General features: G+C 45.0%; 1 protein-coding gene across 2 annotated transcripts in view; it reads left to right on the plus strand.

The window, feature by feature from the left end:
- TXNRD1 (thioredoxin reductase 1) overlaps positions 1 to 23,827 on the plus strand; it is a 70,734-nt gene extending 46,907 nt beyond the window's left edge. For both annotated transcript variants that reach the window (XM_043562375.1, XM_043562374.1), the window contains 4 exons: positions 2,332 to 2,439; positions 5,037 to 5,132; positions 9,170 to 9,304; positions 21,887 to 23,827. In XM_043562375.1, coding sequence (XP_043418310.1) covers positions 2,332 to 2,439; positions 5,037 to 5,132; positions 9,170 to 9,304; positions 21,887 to 21,949 — 402 coding nt within the window. In that variant the 3' untranslated portion in view covers positions 21,950 to 23,827. The remainder of the gene's footprint in view (positions 1 to 2,331; positions 2,440 to 5,036; positions 5,133 to 9,169; positions 9,305 to 21,886) is intronic.
- The last annotated feature ends 1,010 nt before the right edge of the window (positions 23,828 to 24,837 follow it).

The following is a 24,837-nucleotide window of genomic DNA, read 5'->3' on the forward strand; positions in this document are numbered from 1 at the left end:
TCACTCAGTATTATCCTATGGGTCTCTGATGCTCTTTTTATGTTCTTTCCCCCCACCCCTTTCTGTGCATTATTTTCTTAGAGAGCCCGATCAAGTTCAAGTCTGCTGATTTCTCCACTTCTTAGGCTATTAATTCTGTATTGTGTAATTTGCGCTTCAACTGGGTTTTTTCATCTCTACTAGTTTTATTTAAAATGTTTTCCTTTTCTCTCCTCAGGAAGTTCATGTTTTTCTCAGTTTTCTACATATTTATAGTAGCTTATTTAATGTCCTCTATTAATTCTGTCATCTATTTTTCGGTGTCTCTTTCTGTTCATTGATGTTTCTTGGTATTGGCTCACATGTTCTTGTTCCTTTGCATGTCTTGTTAATTTGGAAGGATGTGGACGTTATACGTTGAACATTTTACATTGTTGGGTGCCAGGTTTTATTGAATTCCTTTATATGGTGTTCAATTTTGCTCTGGCAGCCTGTGAAGTTACATGGAATTAGTTTTATCCCTTTGTAACTTGCTTTTAAAAGCTTTTTTAGGGCCTGCCAATAACCACCTTTTATCTAGGGCTGATTGGTTCCACCACTAAACTGATGCCTTTTGGAGAACTCCACCCCATTCCTCTTACTTTATGAATTCTTTCTGCTTTGGCTTCAGGGAACCGAAACTATTTCCAGTCCCATAAGGCTCTGGGGGCCTGCTGCTTACTGCTGTCCCGTGGTTCTTTACTCACCCTTGAATCCCTCCTGTGACACATTTACAGATCAGTTCTCAGCCCAAATCTCTGCAGATGTCAAGAGTTCTTTTTGTGCAGCTCTGCCCTTGGGGGCTCCGCCCTGCAGCTTCCAGCCTCCGTAACTCGGAGATACCGCTGTGCTCTGTTTGGTTTCCCTCTTGTTGCCCCCAGTCCTCAGGAAGTGCTCTGGGCAGTAAACTAGAGAAATCTCCAGGCTCGCCTCATTTGTTTCCCTTCTGTCAGGATCACAGTCCCGCACTGCCTGTCGTCCCGTGTCTGGAAGTGTTTGTCGCCTGCTGTTTGGTGGTCTAGTTGTTGACAGCAGAAAAGTAAATTGGTCCCTGGCATACCATTATGGCTATACGTGGATGTCTGCCTTCACTTTTGTTTTATTTTTTTTTTAAGTTTATTTCTATTTGAGAAGGGTGGGGGGACAGAAGATCTGAAGCGGGCTCCTTGCTGATGGCAGAGAGCCTCATGCAGGGCTCGAACTCAGGAACCCGAACCATGAGATTATGACCTGAGCCGACATTGGACACTCAACTGACTGAGCCACCCAGGCGCCCCTACCTTTACTTTTGATTCAGAATTCCAAGGGTTTATGCTCTTTTTAGAGAAAAAGAATTATATTTATTGTTTCTAGAGGGAGACACATTTTAAAGATTTTTACACTAGTGTTTTAAAGAATGAGAATTGAGAATTGAATTTCCAATATTTTAAATGCAGAATGTTACTTATTAGGCTCACCTCTGTGTACAGATGTGACTGGTAGATTTTTACCCAATAGCGTTTACAAACGTGTTTGGCACTTACATAATACCTTTTCCACAATTCACATCTGTATACTGAAGGCTCTGAGAAATCAGTAGTAGCGAAACCTGTTTGCTTGCTTAATCCAGCGCTTCACAGACTTGTTTGACTTCAGAACCCTTTAGTCACCTGCACTGTTAACATCATAAAATATGCTTTGGAAACACTGTCGCTGACTTTTTCTGTTTCTGTAGTCTTCATTCCCGCTTCAGTGGCTGCATAATGATACACTGAGAGTATGAACCACTTTCCTGTTTGCCCTTGGGATTTGCTAATCCCAAGAGACAGCCGCTGTTGAGTGCTGCAGAGTGCTCCATTAACGCATGTAGCTTTTTCTAGACAGTAAATTATTATTATAGGATGCTAAGAGTGGGGTTCTTGGCACAAAGGTAAAGAATGTTTTTATGGCTCTTAATAGGCGTTACCTAATTGATTTCCCAAAAGAAGTCTATTAATTCCTGTCACCAAGATGAGACTCTTAGCGTCGGGTGCACTCGTATTGCTTTTGGCTGCTTGATAAAGGGAGAAGCAGTACGCCCTTGTTGACATCGGTTGGTTGACGGACGGAGCAGGCGTGACTGGTCTTGCCAGGGTTCACACCTTTCCTGAAATGATCACATGAGTTGATGGTTCTCAGCATAGTAGGTCTGATATTTGGGTTTCTGACTTCCCATACTTTTGGTAGAAATTTATTAGTCTGCTTTCCCCTCCTAAGTTTGAACCTTTTTTGCCATACATCCTTTTTTGGGTTACAATTTCTCCTGTTGTAACTCTTTTCTTCATTTTGAACCAGTGTGACTATGAAAATGTTCCGACAACTGTGTTTACTCCTTTGGAGTATGGTGCTTGTGGTCTTTCTGAGGAGAAGGCTGCGGAGAAATTTGGGGAAGAAAACATTGAGGTAAGTTACACCCTCCTCTGTTAAGCTACTACTACTTTTTATTCAAAATTAAAAGTAATTTCAAGCATACAGAAAGGGTGAAAAGTAGCACAAAGACCTACAATACAGACGTGTGCTGTCAACATTTTGCCCACTTATTTTATATAAACTTTTAGTATTCTTTATTTCTGTGTGTCTGTGTGTATTATTTTTTCCTCCACGTTTGGTAAGTAAGTTAAATGCCTTTTTACTCCTGAATTCTTCAGTGTGTGTGTTTCCCGTGAACAGGGTATTTTCTTAAGTAACCACTGTATAGTTACCCTTTTTAGGAAGGTTAAGATCTACCTTTCATTTTCCAATTCTGTCAGTTGACCCAGACTGACTACTTTTTTTTTTTTTAATTTATTTTTGAGAGAGAGAGCAGAGGAAGGGGCAGAGAGAGGGAGAGAGAGAATCCCAAGCAGGCTCCACATTCAGTGCAGGGGCCGATGTGGGGCTTGAACCCGTGAATTGTGAGGTCATGACCTGAGCCGAGACCAAGAGTTGGACGCTTAACTGATTGAGCCGCCCAGGTGCCCTTCCTTCTGCTTTTTAAAACCACTTTAACTAGTTCTTTTTATTATTAAAACAATATTGCTGGAAATAGGAAAAATGCAGGAAAATACAAAGAAGAAAACTAAAAATTAAGTACATTTTTACCACTCTAATAACAATAGTTGGGTAGTTTTGTATCATTACCTTCTAGTAACTTTGCCACAGTCAAGGAACATGTGCAAGAAATACACTATTTGTATGTATACAATGCTACCCAAAGGGATTGCTGCTTTTAGTCATTTAGGAAAAAAGCTACCAGTAAAACCTTCTAAAAGACCAGATTTGTAAATCAGAGTAAATTTTATGACATAAAACTCTGTTTTTTTTTTAAATTTTTTTTTTTTAACGTTTATTTATTTTTGAGACAGAGAGAGACAGAGCATGAACAGGGGAGGGGCAGAGAGAGAGGGAGATACAGAATCGGAAGCAGGCTCCAGGCTCTGAGCCATCAGCCCAGAGCCTGACGCGGGGCTCGAACTCACGGACTGTGAGATCATGACCTGAGCTGAAGTCGGACACTTAACCGACCGAGCCACCCAGGCGCCCCTTAAAAGTCTGTTTTAAATCTCTTAAATCTATTTCTTATTATATGCATCAGTAGTAATATCTTGATCTAATCAGTATCACGTTAGTAACATCTGATTGTAAAAATAGTATATCCTCATAGGAAGTTTGAAAAATTAGGAAAATATAAAGAAATTTTAATTCAAGAAGAGATCATTGCTATTAATATTTTGGCATATTTTCTTCTAGTTTTTCAAAATATTTATGTGTTTATATAGTGTATATATACGTGTGCATGTATAATTGTAGGTACATGTGTCTTAATTTTTTTTTGAAGTGTGATTAACTTATGTGCATTTAATGTTAGGTCATGAGCATTTTCCTCTAAAAACAGCATTTTAAAAAATGACTTCTGCATTTTTGGATGCTATACAGTAATTTAAGCCATATTTTTATTACATTGTTTCTACTTTTTCACTATTACAAATAGAATGATGAACGTCTTCATAATTCATTGTCCATTTCTCTAGATTATTTTCTGAGGATAGATTTCTATTGAAAGGGACTTAAAATTTGAGGTTCTTAATGTATATTTCATATTTCTTGACAGGCTTTGGCTTTCATTTTATTAGAATTTGCGTTTTTCATTATAAAAGTAATACATTTCAGTTGAAATTTTGAAAATGGAAATAGCAAACAGTTACCCATAGACTAATGTCTGTAACACAGCAGTTGCTAGCAATTTGGGGTAATTTCTTTAATTATCTTTTCCCTGCATAATTGGTGTGATACTATGACACTATATTCAGTTTTGTAACCCACATTAAAAAAAAAAATTCACATTGCATTGCAACCTTGAAGAACACTATAATAGCTACATAATCAGTTAAGTTTTTAAGAGGTAGCCAACCATATATATTTTGAATTGAGGGTAGCAGCTGGAGGAGGAAAACAAATCCCTATAGTCACCCAGACTTAAGTTTATGGAACATCAATAAAAATATCTGCATCCCTCCACCTTCTCATCTTCCTCCCTCTCTTCTTCTCTCCTTCCTTTGGTGAATAATGCCAAAGGAGGAAATGTCTTTGGAAGCATTAAGCAAGGAGCTAGGTAATTGCTCTAATTGTTCCTGGCACCTTGCTTGTTTCTTGCCCAAAGTTGTCATTTCTATACAAGATAGTGTTGGGGTTTTTTTTCCTTTTCCTTTTTTTTTTTTTGATGGAAGACAGCAAGTAATTACCTGGCTTCTTTCTCTCATTTGTCTGCTCTTTGTTGTTATTATTACTTAAGGTTTATTCTTCTCAGGTTGAGATGTAATTAAGGGATGAGCTTATAGCAAAGAGGCTTAACCACAAGTTTAACGTCATTTACCTTCTACCAAATTCCTGTTTATTCCATGAATTTTATTCTTTAATGAAAGTAAGTATCAAAGAGCCTCCAGTGTTTTCAAACCACACCGGGTGTTTGACAAACATGTTTCTTACGGTAATGGGTCTCAATTGTGTTTGTATCTTTTTAGGTTTACCATAGTTACTTTTGGCCATTGGAATGGACGATTCCATCAAGAGATAACAATAAGTGTTATGCAAAAATAATCTGTAATATCAAAGACAATGTAAGTGAAATCCTCATTTAATCCTTTCTCCAGTAATTTCATTTTGTTTTTACTATGTGGTTCTATTTTGATCCCATGATATACATTGCATTCCTTTCGTACTTTACCTGTTGGTCTCCCCAGCTGAGTGGACATTATCTGAGGGCAGGGGTCATGGTGATGCGCTTGATCTCTACTCAGTGTCACTGGCACAGGGCTCTGCCCTTGGTAGGCAGGCAGGCAGGCAGGCAGAACTTGCGGCGCGAAGACCGCAGAGACGATTTGAGAACTGATGTTTGTGTTTATAAAAGGAAAGCAGTGAAGTCACTGTCTAAAAATGAGAAGATATAAACGGAGTTACACAAGTTTGTATCCTAAGCAGCTGGCACTAATGAGAAGAGTGTAATAGGAAGAGCTCTTAATTGGGTTCCGGTTTCAGATTTTGTTGCCTGCCGCTGCATGTCAACCAGTAGCTGAAGGCCTGTGGCGGACTCCTTGACCTCATAGGGTTTGTTTCCACACCTACACGATGATTGAGTAAATTGTTGGTTTTCAGTCTTTTTTTTTTCCCTTCTCTTTTTTTTTAAGTTTAATTCTTTTTGAGAGAGAGAGAGAGTGCGAGCAGGGGGAGGGGCAGAGGGAGAGAGAGAGAGAGAACCCAAGCGGGCCACATGCTGTCAGCGCAGGGCCTGATGGGGCACTCGAGCTCCACAAACCACGAGATCATGACCTGAGCTGAAACCAAGAGCCAGACACTCAACCGACTGAGCCACCCAGGCGCCCCGTCAGTCTTTTTTTGACTGCTGTCCCCATTTTATTTTATTTATTTATTAAATATGTATTTACTTAAGTAATCTCTACACCTAACATGGGGCTTGAACTCATGACCCTGAGGTCAAGAGTTGCATGCCCTTCCCACTGAGCCACCCAGGCAACCCCCCCCTTTTAAAAAAAACAATTTTTTTAATGTTTATTTATTTTTGAAGGGGAGAGAGACACAGAGTGCGAGTGGGGGAGGGGCAGAGAGAGACGGAGACCAAGAATCCAAAGCAGGCTCCAGGCTCCAAGCTGTCATCACAGCGCCGATGCAAGGCTCGAACTCAGAAACCGCGAGATCGTGACCTGAGCCGAAGTCGGCCACTTAACAGACTGAGCCACGCAGGCGCCCTGTCCCCATTTTGTATTGTAACTCCTAACACATGTATGCACACATCTTTCGAGAAGCGGTATTTCTAATTTCGTTGGGATCTTACCTTTCAAAAAAAAGTCCTGAGTAAAAATGTAAATGGTGCTAAAGAATCCATAGTTAAAAGCCCAATAAACTCATACTTTTCTTATTTTGAGATTTGAATATAATTAAACCATGTGTCCTGTTTAGAAACTACTACTCCAGACAGTAGTACAGGAAAGCCTGGATCCTTTACAAAAAAGCTCATCCTAGATGCATTTAATAAATGAATGTACTGAGACACAGTTGACGTAAAGAACACTTTTATGCAGTTTTTTTCTTTGCAGACAGAAGTTTTATTAAAAGTATTTGTATGAGCGTGTACGTTAGCTATCGTGCTACTGTGGACAGAAGGGGAAACTGATGTTCTTGCTGGCAGTCTGATCTCTGCCTCTAGCAAGAGCTGGTTCAGTTGCGTGTAGCAGTCAATTGAACCTCCACATTTTCCTTCAAACCAAGCAAATTTGTTTTAACTGTATGTAGTTCTTTGGTGTTTTTTCTTTTTTTTAAAGTTTATTTATTTTTGACAGAGACAGAGTGCGAGCATGAGCCAGGGAGGTAGAGAGAGAGACAGGGAGACACAGAATCCGAAGCAGGCTTCAGGCTCTGAGCTGTTAGCACAGAGCCTGATGCAGGGCCCGAACCCATGAGCCGTGAGATCGTGACCTGAGCCGAAGTCGGACACTTAACTGACTGAGCCACCCAGGCGCCCCTGTAGTTCTTTGGCCTTTTTTTTTCACTGTTGTGTCATTTGTTCAAGTAACACTTTTTAAATATGATATAAAGAGTAGTTTTCACTATTAATGAGCCCAATTAATTAAAATAGTCGAGGCCATAAGTAGGGTGGTCTTACTGTCAGCTATTTTCATTGGCAAAGATAGCATTAGAAAAGATGAATACTTGTCATTGTTCTTTGGTCATGAGCAATCTTTTGTTTTTTTAAGTGTATTTATTTTGATAGGACATGTGAATGTGTGTGAGTGGGGGAAGGGCAGCAAGAATGGGAGAGAATCCCAAGCAGTGCTTCGTGCTGACAGTGTAGGCTCAAAATCATAAACCGTGACGTCATGACCTGAGCCGAAACCAAGAGTTGCTCAACCGACTGAGCCACCCAGGCGCCTTGTCATGAGCAGTCTTAAACAAAAGCATGCTTCTAGAACTTGACCGTGCTTGGGACATATGCTTTATTCGCTTTGAGTCAGTCATTTCACAGTGTCTACATGTGCTTGGTTTTTCCAGTATTTAGTATCTGCTAGGCTTTGCTTCTTTTTGTATGCTATTCTCTTTTTTTAAAATATGAAATCTTTAACATTTACAGAAAGATAGGGAAAGTACCTACCACCCAGATTCAGTAATGTTTCCCTCTTGAAAGAGGGAAACCATGACAGGAAATGTTTATTGAGTACTTACTATGTACCCTGTACTTCTTAGAAATCTACATGGTTTCACTTAATTAATTCTTACACAGTCCTGTGCAGTATGTGTTGTTATTATTCCTGTTTTATTGATGAAGAAACTGAAGCGCATGGAAGTTAAGTAAGTGTGCTCAGGCTACTTGCCTAGTTAATGGCGATGGAACTCAGTCCCAGGCAGTGTCGATCCCATGCTATTAAGCATTATCCTATGCCTGTGTAATCTTTTGTATTCCTTCTCGATCCTGTACTCCTCACTCCTTGCCCCAGAGGCAACACTGTCCTGGAGTGTCTCCCCTGTTCACGGTTTTATGTTTGCTCCCCGTTAAATATTATGCATTGTGGTTTAATTAAGAATGGTATCCTCAGCTAAAAAGACAAGCCTGCAACTTTGATATATCTCTTTTTTTGAGATCAACTCATATTATCAGATGCAAATCTAGTTTATTTTCAGTGCAGTGTGTTTTGTGCTCTATCCATACCCTAAACCCCTGATTGGCAGGATGAATAATGTGAGAGTCCATCGTGGAATATATTACCATACTTTGGCAACTGTTTTCCAGGCAGCGATTGAACCTTAGATAAGGCTCTGCACCCCACAGCCTGAGTTGCCTCATCTGTGATGAGGAGATTGGACTAGATAATATAGCTCAGTCATGAAAATCTGAACATTAGGATGCATCAGATTTCTCTGCCCTTGGCAGAGGTAGCCAGAGTCTGGGATATAGAGTTTATTCAAAGTAATTTCCATATAGGTATTTCAGAATTGCCAAACATTTCTCTATTGGTTTCAGAGATGTTTTCAGATTGGAAGCATCTTAAGTCTAACTGTGCTGTCTACCCCCAAAGCCTTAGTTAAAATGATTTTTAAATTTAAATGACTGCTTTTCTTTATTTAATTTTTTTTAGATTTTATTTATTTATTTATTTTTTAATTTTAAGTAATCCCTACACCCAGCATGGGGCTTGAACTCCCAACCCTAAGATCAAGAGTCGCATGCTCCACTGACTGAGCCAGCCAGGAGCCCCTAAATGGCTGCTTTTAAACTTTCCAGCTATCATAGATAGTCTATCTGGAGCCTTGAGACAACCAAATAAAGGAGATGAGGACACATCTGCCCCTTTGAAAACATTTTCCCGAACATTTTGGTGCTTATGGAGTTGCACACGTGTTGGCTTTTAATGGTTTTCCCCCTCATCGCTCGAGGCCGGCTCTTGTCTCTTCCTTCTTGCTTGATGTAACCACCACACTCTGTGGGCCCATGTTGGAGTATCTTCAGCCCAAATCGCTTTTGGCAACTGTAAATATAAGTCTTTGATCATTTCTGAACAGGGTTTTAGAATACACAGGGTTAATACGCTAGTCTGTTAAGGGGGAAAGAATCAGTGTGACCGTCTTCCTTTATTTTATATCTTAGGAACGTGTTGTCGGCTTCCACGTCCTGGGTCCAAATGCTGGAGAGGTTACGCAAGGCTTTGCAGCTGCACTCAAGTGTGGACTGACCAAAATGCAGCTGGATAGTACCATCGGGATCCACCCCGTCTGTGCAGAGGTGGGTCACCTGTGCGTCGACAGCTCTGTTTCAAAGTGCCCGTCGCCTGGCTGGCAAGTGGAGGGTGTAGCGCTCTGAACTGAAGCTGGGGTCTTTCTGCTACAGTGCAGCTACTTCTGTGCATCCTTACAGTTCAGCTCGTGATTGGGTACCTCAAAAAAGCCTTGGGTCTAGAAACCAGTTTTCCTTTTCCAAATATTTTTTGTTCCTGATGGGAACTAGATAGTGGTAGCATGCTATTAAATGGTAGGAATGATGGTGGGGATTTATTTACAGAGATTCAACCTTTTATCGCATCTCCTCAGTTATTTTCATGGCTGGCAGCGACTGGTGCCATTCATACCCGGAAAGAGCTTCAGTCCTAGGTGTCCCAGAGCCATCTCGAGGCTAAAGGATGTTGTCTGCCTCTTTAGCTTTTGGTGTCAAAGGATGAGATTTGAAAGTGATGCTTTTATTTATTTTTTAAAAAAAAATTTTTAATGTTTATTATTTTTGAGAGAGCGAGCACAAGCCGGGAGGGGCAGAGAGAAAGGGAGACACAGAGTCCGAAGCAGGCTCCAGGCTCCGAGCTGTCGGCACAGATCCTGACGCAGGGCTCGAACTCATGAACTGTGAGATCATGACCTGAGCCGAAGTCGGACGCTTAATCGACTGAGCCACCCAGGCGCCCCGAAAGTGATGCTTTTGAAAGATGAAGCAGACAGTAGAGCTGGAAGTCGACCGCTCTGGGCCTGTGGGTGTCCGTGTTTCTTCATGCTCGTCTGGGGTCATGCCAGGGTTGAATGGTGTGCTGCTTACTGCCACGTAGGGCTCGCGAACCACAAATGTGTCTCCTTTGGAGACTGGTGAAGGTTGGGGGGGAGGTAGCTCATATGAGTCCAGCTTAGGATACGGACTTGAAAATTGTAGCCGTTACCTGGCCCCCACCGTCCGTGGTTTCCAGGGTGTATGTGTGCTCACACGCACGCAGGTGTGCACGTTCCTGCCTGATTTCGTCCAGGAGCTCATTAACTGGTTGGTCTCTGTTCTTTTCACCCTTGAACAACTGAAGTCTTTGCTGAGCGTGTGAAATGTCGGCTTTACGACCTGGAAGAGGGAGGGTTTTGGTTTCCTTTGGCTTTGCCTTTCCTGTGGTCAGGGGCAGTGTCTTCCTCTGTGTTCATATGCACCTGGCTAGGGTGAAAGCACACAGTATGAACAGGTCTAGTGACCAGGGCCTTATTCACAGAAAACTACTCTTTTTGTGAAATAAAACTAAACTTTTAAAAATGTGACCCCAAATTGAAAAGAGTCTAGATTGAAGCTCTTAAAGAATGTACGGCGAGTATGTCTTTTGTTCTGTGTAATGACTAAGGCTGTCTCTGCCTAGGGAGGGAACCAACTAGCTTCATTTTTTTTCAAAAACTCTTTTAGTGAGAACATTAGTGTACGAACTCCACTCGTCTAGGGCTTATGTGACGAAGTGCCACACACCGGGTGGCCCTACCACAACAGAACTTGATTCTCTCTTAGTTCTGGAGGCTGGAGGTCTGAAATCAAACGTCGGCAGGGCCATACTCCCTCCCACGGCCCTCGAGAAGACTCTTGCCTGGCCTCTTCCAGCTCGTGGTGGTCGCTGGCAGTCCTGGGCCTTCCTTGGATCGCTCCTGCATCCTGGCTTCCATCTTCCTGTTGCATGTCTTCCTGCATTCTTCCTGCATCTCACCTGCTGCATGTCTGTGTCTGGATTCCCGTTATGAGAAGGACATCAGTCATTGGATTAGGGCCCACCCGAATCCAGCCTGACCTTATTCAAATAAGGTCCTGTTAACAGGCACCCGGGGTGAGGGCTCACGTGTATCTTTCTGGGGGACTTAACCCACAGCAGTGAGTATACTTACAACTTCAGAAGTCAGGCCACCATACTTAAAAACGACAGCAGCCATCTCTGACATGGATGAAGAGACTTCTCAACTTGTGTATGTGAGCGTCTCACTTTTTAAACCTGAACTTAGCTGTCGGTGGGCTGGTTAAAAGACCGACTCCCACCGTCCGCACAGGCAGCGGCCAGCGGGGTGGCGTTGGGCGGGTTGACCGCCGGCCGGGCGGGGAGATGCGCTGAAGAGGCAGGGCTTCCCAGAGCCAACCAGAGGCCTCTCCTCCTGGATACACCTGGCACATCTGGGGACCTTTGTGAGTCTCTGCTGCTGTGCATCTCCATCAGTCAGTTCCCGTATGACTGTGAAGCTTGCAGACTGAAAGTTTCACTGCTTTGACGGGGCTTAAAAAAATTTGTTTTTCCAAGCTGGTGGTTGACGAATGAGAGAAAAATGGGGAGCTGTCTCACTCCGTGAACATGTTTGTTGTGCGGTTCTGTGTGTAGCGCTGTGCTGGGTGCTTGGGGATACAGCAGGGAGTTAGGATGAGGTCAAGAAAGAGGAGGAGGCAGCTGAGTCCAGGGCCAGATGCAGTGGAGCGTGACAGGTCCCATCAGGGAAATCCAAAGTGGTGTCTGGAGGAGGGAGTTCTCGTCTGAGACAAGTAAAACGTGCTGGTAGAGAGCCAGTCAGAGGGAATAGTAAATACAGGGCCTCTGTGGGAGGGATCGTGTTTCTTCACGCAGCTGGAAGGCCCTCAGCACTGCTGGAGCTTGGAGAGCCCAGAGAGAGGTGAAAAAACTATGCTAGGAAAGGAGGTAGGAAGGTCGGTGGCCTTGTAAACCGAGGCAGGGTGTTTGGGCTTTATCCTGGGGCCTTGGTGTTCAGCCGAGACAAGGTTGGATGGGGCAGGAGTGCCGTGATCAGACGTGCCGTGAGGAGAAAGAAATCCCTGGCCACGCTGTGGCATGGGACCTCGTGGGCCAGAGCAGGCACATGCGGAAGTAAGGATGTGGTGCCGGCCTGAACTGGGGCAGGTGGGGCGGGGGGCGGGGGGGGGGGGCGGCAGTGGACATCGAGAGGCCCTGGTGGATTTGAGAGAGAACTAGGAGGTGGGCTTCCCTGAAGTGGGAGGGGGAGGGTGTGGGAGTGAAGTGGGGAGCAGTAGCAGAGAAAGCAGGGTCCGGGGGAGTCATGCTGGCTGTGGCGCTGATGTCCTGTGTGTCAGGCACTGTGCTCTCTGCGGAAGTGCTTACGCGAATTCCCCGGGGAGGGGGCGCGGGGGGCAGTAGTATCTCCATTTGACAGATGAGGGAGGACCCTGGGGACAGAGGGGCTGAATAACTTGCCCACGGCTCTCCAGCTTGGAAGTGGCACAACCAGGATTCTAACCCAGGCAGTCTGGCTCCCCCAGGCGCCCGCCGCTGTGTGAATGATACTCCACTCGTAGGCCCCTTCTATGGCATTTGACACGGAATTTAAAAAGTGGCAACATGAGCGTGGTGGAGACACACACACAGCTGGATTGTAGTCTCCGCAAGATTTCTGTGAACCTGGCCACAGCAGCACCCAGCTTTTCAGGCACCTTAGTCTCTGTGTTAACTCAAACAGAGGTGACGTCTAAGTCCTAGGGCTGATGAGCGGTGCTGTGCAGAAAGTGTTTGGGAGAGTTCCTGCACCCGGTACTGGTATTGGTGGTATTTCATTATAGAAGATGTGGCTTCAGTCAAGGGGATCGTTACAGTGTTTTCTTTTTAAATGTTTGTTTGTTTATTTTGAGAGAGCGAGCGTGAGAGATCTCATGCACTGTGAGTTCATGACTTGAGCCGGCATCAGGAGTTGGACGCTTCACCGACTGAGCCACCCAAGTGCCCCTACGGTATTTTCTAAGGAGGTTGCAGGGTGTGCTGGGAAGGGATTCATAGTTTGAAAGTGCTCCTCTCTGGGGCGTTTGACTAGCTCAGTCAGAAGAGCATGTGCCTCTTGATCTCGGGGTCGTGAGTTCAAGCCCCACATTGGGGATAGAGATTTCGTAAATGAATAAATAAAAACTTAAAAAGAAAGAAAGAAAAAGCTTCTCTGGTGATTTGTTAAAAAATTTATTTAGGAGCGCCTGCTGCCTCAGTCGGTAGAGCACGTGACTCTTGATCTTGGGGATCGTGAGTTTGAGCCCTACATTAGATGCAGAGATTACTTAAGAATAAAATCTTAAAATGAAACGTATGTAAACTAAAAACAACAACAAGAACAAACTAATTCATCCATTTCTCCCACCCCCCACACCCGCCTCTTGCAACCAGCAATCTGTTTTCCCTGTGAGCTTGTGTTTTATGTTGTTTGTTTTTGTTTTTTGAGAGAGAGTGCACATGAGTGAGGGAGAGAGACAGAGAGAGAAAGAGAAACAGAATCTTAAGCAGGCTCCACGCTGAGTCTGGAGCCCAACACGGACTTGATCCCACGACCCTGGGATCATGAGCCGAAGTCAAGAGTCAGATGCTCGACCGATTGAGCCACCTAGGCGCCCCTGTTGTTTTGTTTGTTTGTTTATTTTCTAGATTTCGCATATAAGAGAGCTGCTATAGTTTGTGTTTTTCTCTGTCTGACTCATCTCACTTAGCATAATGTTCTTGAGGCCATGCATATCGTTGTGTGTAAGTGGCAAGGTTTTATTCTTTTTTATGGCTGGCTAGTGTGTGTGTGTGTGTGTGTGTGTGTGTGTGTGTGTGTGTGTAACACACACCACATTTTCTTTATCCATTGATGGACATTTAGGTTGTTTCCATATCTTAGCTATTATGCTGCAGGGAATATGGGGGTGCAGATATCTTTTCAAATTAGTGTTTGGGGGGGCGATATATATCCAGTAGTGGCATTCCTGAATCACATTCGTAGTTTTGTTTTTAATTTTTGAGGAACCTCCGTGTTGTTTTCCACTCTCTGTGTTGTTTTCCATAGTGGCTGCAGCTAACTTGTATTCCCCCCGACAGTGCACAAGGGCTCCCTTTTCTCAGCATCCTCACCAACACTTACTCTTTACTTTTTGAGACTAGCCATTCTGACTGGTGTCAGGTGGTATCTCATTGTGGTTTTGGTTTGCATTTCCCTGATGATGAGTGATGTGGAATATCTTTTCGTGGCCATTTGGATGTCTTTGGGAAAATGTCTGTTCAGATCTACTTACTACTTAATTGGGTTATTGGATTTTTTGCTGCTGAGTTATACATTTTTTTTTTTTATACCCCTCAGTATGAAACCAGATTTTGAAAAACCAAAATGTTCTGACCCTTGACTATGGAAATACTTTTTTTTTTTTAAGCTTTTTTTTTTTAACGTTTATTTATTTTTGAGACAGAGCATGAATGAGGGAAGGTCAGAGAGAGGGAGACACAGAATCTGAAACAGGCTCCAGGCTCTGAGCTGTCAGCACAGAGCCTGACGCGGGGCTCGAACTCACGGACTGCAAGATCATGACCTGAGCCAAAGTGGGCTGCTTAACTGACTGAGCCTCCCAGACGCCCCTGGAAATACTTTTTAAAGCTTCTTGATCGAGGGAAAGTGAAATTTGATTTGTAGGGAATTTTAGGGACTCTTTTTCTCCGTGTTAAATGGTGGGTCTAGCTTGGGCAGTAATTGGATATGCTACTGGACCCATTGGTTTTTTTCACGTCCAGCCTCATGCTGTAGGGAGGTGGCACACAAAATGCCCCCGGAATGTTTGTTACTAGTCCACATGAGGTATGGATGGAAATGAAAAAGGAAGGGTTAGAAATTTTAAGACCTATTTGACAGTATCCGATCTTGGCTTTTAATTTTACATGCCTTTTAAATTTCATTTTCTAATACATTTTTATTGAATTTCACAAATGTTAGTCCATGGGATGGATTGGAAGTAATTTAAAAACTGGTCTGAGCACTGTTTTCAGGTGTTCAGAACCAGCCACAGCTCCCCTGGCTGGCTGTGCGTTGTTTGCGGAGCAAATCGCTCGAGTGGTCTTCATACCGTTTTGATAAAATAACCTGGGCAACTGAGCGATCTGTGGTTCTGAGGAGTAATTACTTAGAAAAACCGACAGATTCGTCAGTTGAGGAATTGCTATAAAAGGAGGAGAGAGTACTCTTGTTATGAGGACTGTGGTGTCAGTACAGGGGGCGGAGGTGGGGGGGTTGTAACGCTTGGAGCATCAGTAACGCATTAGTGCTATTCAGTGTGAAGGTAGGGTGGTGATAATTTATTCCGGACTTCTGAGCAGCAGTAATTGAATAGGAAACTGATTGCACATCATTTAGAGTAGTAATTTCAGCTAACCAAGTTTATCCGTAGGGGAAAAGTAATAGCTCGAGAGGAGAGAACATTAGAAAAGACCCCTGTGAAATGTTTTTAAGTGAATCTTAGTGCCGAACATCGGAAGTTTTAATTAGCAACATAATTGTGGCCTAGAGTGGAGGGTCTTGTGAGGCTGGGAGGTAGTGGCAGACCGGAATTGAGGTACAGCAGCCCTTGACCTTTGTAAGTGCTCTTTGTGTTGGGTTAGAAAAGCATGAAGAGGCAGCCTCCATGCTCATTTTTAAAGTATGTGTTTTATGAAAAATTTTTTCCTTTTATTTTATTTTATTTTTTTCTTCAACATATGAAATTTATTGTCAAATTGGTTTCCATACAACACCCAGTGCTCATCCCAAAAGGTGCCCTCCTCAATACCCATCACCCTCCCACCCCCCATCAACCCTCAGTTTGTTCTCAGTTTTTAACAGTCTCTTATGCTTTGGCTCTCTCCCACTCTAACCCCTTTTATTTTTCCTTCCCCTCCCCCATGGGTTTCTGTTAAGTTTCTCAGGATCCACATAAGAGTGAAAACATATGGTATCTGTCTTTCTCTGCCTGACTTATTTCACTTAGCATCACACTCTCCAGTTCCATCCACATTGCTACAAAAGGCCATATTACATTCTTTCTCATTGCCACGTAGTACTCCATTGTGTATATAAACCACAATTTCTTGGGGCGCCTGGGTGGCGCAGTCGGTTAAGCGTCCAACTTCAGCCAGGTCACGATCTTGCGGTCCATGAGTTCGAGCCTCGTGTTGGGCTCTGGGCTGATGGCTCAGAGCCTGGAGCCTGTTTCCGATTCTGTGTCTCCCTCTCTCTCTGCCCCTCGCCCGTTCATGCTCTGTCTCTCTCTGTCCCAAAAATAAATAAACGTTGAAAAAAAAAATTAAAAAAAAAAAACAACACAATTTCTTTATCCATTCATCAGTTGATGGACATTTAGGCTCTTTCCATAATTTGGCTATTGTTGAGAGTGCTGCTATAAACATTGGGTTACAGGTGCCCCTATGCATCAGGACTCCTGTATCCCTTGGGTAAATTCCTAGCAGTGCTATTGCTGGGTCATAGGGTAGGTCTGTTTTTAATTTTTTGAGGAACTTCCACACGAAAATTCTTAAAACAGCTATGTACAAATAAAATCTTACAAGAAATTGACCTCATTAGTTTTCTCATCTAGACCAATCAACAGTGGCACATGCTTTACCATAAGCATGTTATTGGTACAAGAAAAATAACTAGGAGCTCTTTTTTAAAAAATCTTGCATTTTTGATGGGTTTAGTTTTTTTTTTTTTTAAGTTTATTTTACTTATTTATTTAGAGAGAGCGTGTGAGCAGGGGAGGGGCAGGAGAGAGAGGGAGAGGGAGAATCCCAAGCAGGCCCTGTGCTGTCAATGTGGAGCTCGAACCCATGAACCCCATGAGATCATGACCTGAACTGAAACCAAGACTTGGATTCTTAACGGACTTGAGCCACCCAGGTGCTCCCGATGGGCTTAGTTTTCTATCCAAACCTACCAGTTCTATTTCTAAAATAATTCCTGAGAAGTAAAACTTAAGCTTGTAAACTTTCAAAGACTTTTACATATCTTTGCTAACAGATGAGTGTCTTACTATTTTTTTTAAATGTGAATCATTCATATTTTCTCCTGGCTTCATTTTTGTAATGTTTTAAAATACTGTCCATCGGGTCTGCATTTTTTAAGGTGCTGATGATAAGGTGCTGATGCAGGAAGTAAAAAGGCGTTGTCACTGCTTTAAGATTGAAATGGACCAAGGACTTTTCTCAGTAATGTTCCTTCTGTCCATAAAAGTATTTTCTCCTTTTATTCAGAGGTAGTTTTGGTGCTGATTGTTCTTGCTTTGACTTGCATAAGTGAAAGTGGCCTTGATTTCTTGTACTTTTTCCTCTTTGTATTAAAAACCAGGAAAGCGGTTATTTCTCAGGAATCAAAGGGGTGGCTGACCAAAAGGTTTGTCCAGGTGTGCCAACAAGGATACGGGCACTCTGTGAGTCTTGCATCCCCTGGGGACTCACCTAGGCCATGGCCTCCAGTCTTACTAGATGCTTAGTGTGGCTGCAAAAGCTTGGCCTGTATGTAGGGGAGGCTAGAAACATACCAGTGTTTCCCTCTAGCTTGCTTGGTGTGGCCAAAAAGGTTTGGATCGCAATCTTAATTATACTCAGTAGCCAAATATGTTTCTAAGTTTGATTAACTGAACACAAAGCCTTTTTATGTTTTCGTGACTGGGCAATGCGGATGGACAGTTTGGGTGACGATTTGGGCCTGTTCCTCACCGGTGCTCTGTGGGCATCGTGGATCAGCTGCGACCCCACTCCTATGCCGCTTTGCTCCAGGCCCCACTGATGAAAGCAGCCCCTTCCCGGGGCGTTTCTGGCTAAGTGGCAGAGGGGAAGGACATGTAAAAATGCGTGCCTTGGTGCTCAGGATTTTCAGAAATGACACATCCCACTTCCGTACATGTGTTCCCAGTCAAAGCAAGCCCTGGGCCCCTAACATCTAATAGGGCAAGAGTACATAATGTGTGGTCTACACAAAAGGTCTTCACAGGGAGGTGAAGGCACTCTTATGTTTTGGAAACTAGCAAGGGGGCGCCTGGGTGGCGCAGTCGGTTAAGCGTCCGACTTCAGCCAGGTCACGATCTCGCGGTCTGTGAGTTCGAGCCCCGCATCAGGCTCTGGGCTGATGGCTCGGAGCCTGGAGCCTGTTTCCGATTCTGTGTCTCCCTCTCTCTCTGCCCCTCGCCCGTTCATGCTCTGTCTCTCTCTGTCCCAAAAAATAAATAAACGTTGGAAACTAGCAAAAGTCACAGAGGAGTTCAGTCAGAATTATAAAGACAGGAACTAAGTGTCAGTGTTAACACAAAGATGAGATTTGACAGAGGAGTGGGATCAGACCTCATAATTGATTACTTAGCAGCAGCAATGGAGACAGAAGAATTAAGCATTAATTCCGGATGTATGGCCTGGTAATGGCATTCACCAAGGAGCCGGATTAAGGGTTCAGTCTTGGACATGGTGAGGTTGACGTGCCATCCGGGAAGAGGTGTTCATTAGGTCTTACTGGCGTGTAGTTGAGGAGGGACACGGTGGCTGGGGAGATAGTGGATTCATCTGCCTGAAAGGGAGAGGTGGGCTGAATGAGATGTGTGATGCGAGGGTGTCTGGGGGGAGCGCTGGGGGTGGATGCCCTGGGCAGCACCTTCTGGCCTCAGTGGCGGCATTTGTGCAGCACACTGAGTAAGTAGAGCAGGTGGCTGGGCTGCACGGCCCGCCTTGCGGGGGCTCAGCCCATCAGCCCGGGCAGATGAGCATCCCAGCAGGCCTGGTGCCGTGGTGGGGGGCGGCCACAGGACAGGGATGTGGGCACGGTCATTCTCACGGGACAAGAAGAGGAAAGAAGGAGTTGTCAAAAGGGAGGTGAGGTCGACGACGAAGGCTACAGAAGGCTGTGCGCGGGGAAAACCGCAAGGTGCCCTCTGGGTTTGGCGGCCGGCGAGTCCCTGATGAACCACAGGAGAGGTGCTTCGTTGGCCTGGCGGGGATGGAAGCCAGATTTCAGTGAAATGAGGGTTAAAAATAGATGAGGAGTACTGGCAGCTTAAGATTGTGTCTGTAAAGAGGATAAGACGGTGGTGGTAGAGGTGATCCTAAGGTTGAGGGAGGATTGTTTTAGGATGAATGCCGTGTGAGCCCTTTTAAATGCTAAGGAGCAAGAACCAATGGAAAAGGCAAGGTGAAGAATCAAAAGGTGTGGGGTCAGGTGAAATGAGAAGGTGAGGGGGTGGGATCCAAAGCCCAGCCTGGCAGAAGGAGGAGTTATGGAGGAGGAAGGAGGGGCTCGCCCTGGGTGGCGAGCAGCAGGCAGGTGATGGTGGGAAAATGTGTTATCCCTTTGTTACGTTTCCCTGAGCTGGAGGAAGTTCCTTTAACATTTTTTGGTAGTAGAGGTCTGCTGGTGACAAAGTCTCTTAGCTTTTCTTTGTCTGAAATGTCTTTATTTTGCTTTCTTCATGGAAGGAAGTTCTAGGTTGACAGGTTTTTTTGTTTATTTAGCACTTTGAATCTGTGCTTTGTTGTTGTCTTCCTCTAAAGAGTACTGAGTTTTGTTTTTGTTTTTGTTTTTGTGGTAGACCGTTGATGTCCTTGTGCATCATTTGATCCTTTGGAAACTTGTTTTTACGCTTTGTTAGGGTGGTTTAGAATAGCTTTTATTCTGGCGCTAGTAATGCTTAGCCCTATTTTTATTTTATTTTATTTTATTTTATTTTATTTTATTTTATTTATTTGTTTTTTTAACGTTTATTTTCTTGAGACAGAGAGAGAGAGAGAGACAGAGCACGAGTGGGGGAGGGGCAGAGAGCAAGGGAGACACAGAATCACAGAGCCCGACGCGGGGCTCAAACTCACGGACCGTGAGATCATGACCTGAGCCGAAGTCGGACGCCCAACCGACTGAGCCACCCAGGCGCCCCAACCCTGTTTTTAGATGTGGCTTTCTAGAGTCTCTACTGATTGCTCAGAGAAGCCTCTTGACTCTGGTTAGTGAGAACTGGAGCATCTCCCAGCCCTGAGTGGGTTCTGGTGGTGGTCAGCTTCCAGCTGTCTGTCTGGTGTTGTGTGTTCTCTGGCTTCATGGAGCCCTGCCCTCTAGGTGTGCACAGCTTGGTATTCAGCCAGAGATGAGAGGACAGCTCTTCCTCGGGGTGGCTGCCTCTTGGGAATTTGACCCCCCAAATCCCAGCCGCCTCTCCCTCCCCAGCCTTCACTCTGTCTCTTCGAGTCCCGGAGATGTCTGTGTTCTCTCCGGGCTCCTTCCTCCTACTGCACCAGGGTCTTGCAGATGCTTCCAGATGGAAAGCCAGGCCTATTGAAGGCTCACCTTGTTTGTTTCTCTTTGTTAGGGAATTACAGTCACTGCCTGTTGTCTGGTGTTTTGTCCAGAGAGCTGGTGTGGTACCAATTACTCCATTAGATCAGGAATGAAAATCTGTTTCTAAATGTATAGAAGTATTAGGTTTCTAAAAATCTTGACTGTAGGCTTCCTATTTGGTAAAACTACAAGGTAAGCAACTGATGGTAGCTTACCATCGGTAGACTTCCAGACTTTGGATTGGGCCAACAATTTGCAGTGCATTGCCTGCATTGGCACTCCGCAAGAAATTCTGCTGTGTGGTGCTTGGGCATACCCGCATTAGAACGGATCAGGCCATTTGGGACTCCTGCTAAAAATAAGATTCCTGGGCCCTACTCTAAATCTGCCATATTAAGATCAGTATAATTTCTGTGTGTTTTAATCAATGTGAATAGACTTTGTTCACCAAAGTATGAGAATCTTTGTTTTTGTATAGACCCTCTTGCGCAGTAGCCAGTAAAACAGCTGCCTGACGATGTTAAGGCTCTAAGTCCATAAGCACTGAGTGTTTGTAAGGATATGACACGAGGTGGTCTCATCAGTCACTGCAGATGAAAGTATCAGTTGGTCAGGCACCCTGGGGATCCAGTCGCCTAGAAGTGACGCATAGCCTCCAACCCATCAATTGTGTGTCTAGCTCTGGGTGCAGGGAGACGACTGGGACATCACGGAGCCTGTCGCAAACAGCGTATCAGCAGTAGCAGGGACAGCCAGCTCTAGGAGCCTGGGTGTGTGATGTGTAATATATTCACTGTTTGAGAGTTGAGTTCTGTAGTCTACAGTATGTATCGTATACTAGAGGAACTGAATACTATTCAGTGACAAATGGAAGAATTAGAGCCATTTGTAGCCATATGGGTGAATTACGGAAATACAGTATTTCCGAGGAATACTGGGGCCCAGGACGCAGACGACAGAACAGTGCATCTGTCATCTTGCTATTTAGATGCAAGGTTGTGAAAAACCTACAAAAGGAATGCAGGGAATGTGTAGGAATGCTGAGCACTGACTGGGGGAGGGGAGGAAGGAGGTGATGGGGGGGGGGGGACACACGTGGGGCTCTAACCACATTTGTAATCCCTGAGCTGAGTGTATGAACACAGGGGTTTTGTAATAGTACACTTTATACCTTTCTGCACATCCAAAATATTTCACCCTGCAGTTCTTTTAGAGAATTGACGACCAGCCGGGGCGTCTCATTTAATTGTTTTAATCACCCTCATGGTAATAAAGTTCTTCATTAGTTATAATCTAAATTTTTTTCTTGCACCTTGGTTTTAAAATGTCTTTCCCCTTTTATCCTCGGGAGAAGTTGTGACATTCCTGGTCACGTCACTCTCCTGTTTTTATTCATTTGAAGTGGTCCCCCAAGTCACTCTTGATAGGAATGGTGCTGTCTGTTCTAACTCCCTGTTAACTCATCTGTTCAGGTGTCTGAAAATCTCATGCTTTGTCCTCCCCGCAGGTATTCACAACCTTGTCGGTGACCAAGCGCTCTGGGGGAAGCATCCTCCAGGCCGGCTGCTGAGGTTAAGCCCCAGTGCGGATGCTGTTGCCGACACTCCAAGCCACTGCTGTGTTAACTTGCCCAAGTCCAAGGTGCAGATTTTAGGAAGGGTTTTGTGCTTTGGCACCCGCGTGTCCCGCGCTGGTGGCACCCAAGGCCCCCTTGGATCTGTCGGGTAGAAGGTGGTGGATGGAAGGCAGACAGCGTCGCACTGGGGTCACCGTGACCGACTGGAGCTGACACTCGGCAGCGCATCGGAGGGCGCGTCCATGAAGTCACCGGCCCCAAGCCCCCGCGGTGGGCGGTGATGGAACAAGTGCCGAGCAGTCTTAGCGCGACCTCTCTGTTCTGGATTTGCTTACTCTCATTGTTCAGCTTTCTCACGTTGATTACTTTCTTCTTTTTTTTTCCTCCAAGGTGTACGTGATTACTAGAGATGAGAAACGTTAGCGGTCGATTTTTGTCCAAAAGCAAGTCTTGTCTAGAGTGTGCAAGTAAGGTGCCTCGCGCATGAGAGGCCCTCAGAGGCTGCATAGGCTTGTCCCGTGAGAGAGAACGGTCCCGGGAGCCAAGTGTCCTGTTTTATGTGACTCACCTGTTGAGCAGGGTCTCCCCTAATGAGTTCCGTGTCCACCAACGAGTACATTTATGATCGAATCTGGCCAAATTTGCCCCATGTGCCACATCACCAGTCGTGAGGTGATGGCCCCTTGGCCAGCCCATCTCAAGTGACTTTCCCCGGGGTGGAACTTGTACCATGGTTCCTGCCAGTACTCATCATGGAGGCAGAGGTACACCTTAGATGGGGAAAAACAATAAATGTTTTCCTTTACTTGGTTTATTGTGTGTTGGTCAAAGTGAGCTCTTTTGCAATAAGAAACATTTAATTTGTGTAAAACTGGGTTTTTTTGTTGTTGTAACTTTAGCTTTAAGTTAAACACACAAATATCACGGCCTTACTTTTCACACGTGCTATCTGTATCTGTCCCTTCCCAAGAACCACATTCATAGGAAAATAGGTCTTCCCACACTTAGGATTTAACTCTTCTGTGGTGATCGTTTTTTTAAGGAAGCTATTAATATCATAAGTTATTATTTTTGAACACAGGTGGATGTGAAGGATTTTCATTGAAAAACCGAATGGTTTTGCCTTTTTCTGTTGAACGGATGACCGTTGCTGGCAGAATGGTGGCAGTTTTTGCGCTCCGTTAGCTTTCCAACTCGTCTTGTTACAAAGAGGGATTGACTCTGCCGCTGTAGATTTCTGCGTGAATGTGCTGACTGTTCCAGGATTACGTGGAGGCCACCTTGTCTTTCTCTGAGTTGGCTTTTAAACGTGTGCTCTGGCCACCGGGCCTCCCGTCCGCAGGCCCTCCGGCCCCTCTGTCAGCTCTCCCCTCCGCGTGTATTCCAGCGGCACCCCCGAATGCTTGGTTCAAAGTACATTTCTTGGTCACCTCAGGGACCTTCTGCGCCTGCCTGGCTCTTAGTCAGCAGAGCGCCTGCGCCTGCCCCCCCCCAGGGCGCTGCCTCCCGCCCTTACCCCTGCAGTGCTGTGAAGAAGGTGGGAAGGGACAAAGAGGGGAGTTGAGGCAGTTGACTGTGTTCGGTTTTATTTATTTTTTTAACCGTTTTTTTTTTTTTTTTCTCCAAGCCTGCCAGTCTCTGAAGTTAGAACAATAGGCAGTATGATTTACGTGCCTAATCATGTTGTGATTCTCTCTTCTTAGTGGGATGGAATGTTCTGTCGCCCCAAGAAGGATTACACTTTATATATAGATTTGTCTTGTTTAGATTCTATAATTGCCCACTGTACTGAGATTCCTATTCCATGTATTTTTGTTATGTATCTTCTGGGAAAAACAGACAATGTGAAACATTAAAAGGTATTAATATCCACTGTGTGCCTTCTTATTGAATGGTGGTGTCAGGATGCTTTGCTGGATAGAGTTCAGGTTCTGCGTCGATGATGACGAGAACTAGCTGCTGAGATTTACGTGGTAGTGCTGTTGGCTCTTCCGATTCCATCCTCCAGCTTACTTGAGGTCGTGATCATTAGAGCGGCACCAGCCCCCCACCCCGCCACCCCCAACCACACTCAGGTGCACTCTCTCTCGGTCCCAGCACTTCGTACGTCCGCAGCTACATACCCCTGTTACCTCCCCACACGGCCGCGTGCGGGTCTGTAATCCTTCCTCTCCGGACCGAGCAGTCCTTGGGTACGGATCCACTGGTTATGACCATTCCGGCTTCTGGCCGTGTCTGGCCCACGGTAGGTGTTCAGGGCTCAGTTGATTCACTCACGTGCACCTGATTTTCTTATGCATCAGTTGTTAAGCAGAAAGGTCTATTTTGTGTTAACCCGGACCGAAACCTTTCCAAAACATCTGTTCCATCCCGGGCGATGGCCGAGGGCTGACAGCATCAGCCCGGTGCGTGTTTGCCGCAGCACGTGCCAGGCCCTGTGTCCTGACCCTCTCTGGCTGTCCTCATCCTTCGTCCTCCAACAGCTCTGCCAGGAAGTACTCCCGGACCCACCCATTTACAGATGGAGAAACAGCCCCCGGTAGGAATCCTCGCTCAGGATTACACTGTTGCTTAGTGACGCAGCAACTGTTCGGACCCAGAGCTAGGTCTGTGACGTCACAGGCCCAGCCTCTTCGCCGCCTTTCCATACTGCCTCCCCTCCATCTGTGACTCCTGCGAGCTCTCGGGGCTGCAGAGTCCGTTCCCGGGGCCCCTCTCTTCTCGCACGCCGTTGCACAGTGTTGTCGGCACAGTTAATACATACTCTGAGGTGTGTTAGCGCTTTTCCTGACTGGTCTCTACGCTGCCAGTTTATTTCCACTCTTTGTAGAGCCAGGATTTCATTGCTCAGACTTCCCTTGCCCCAAGCCCTCAGGGTCTGT

Source organism: Prionailurus bengalensis, chromosome B4 (genome assembly GCF_016509475.1).
Source record: "Prionailurus bengalensis isolate Pbe53 chromosome B4, Fcat_Pben_1.1_paternal_pri, whole genome shotgun sequence".
Lineage (NCBI taxonomy): Eukaryota > Metazoa > Chordata > Mammalia > Carnivora > Felidae > Prionailurus > Prionailurus bengalensis.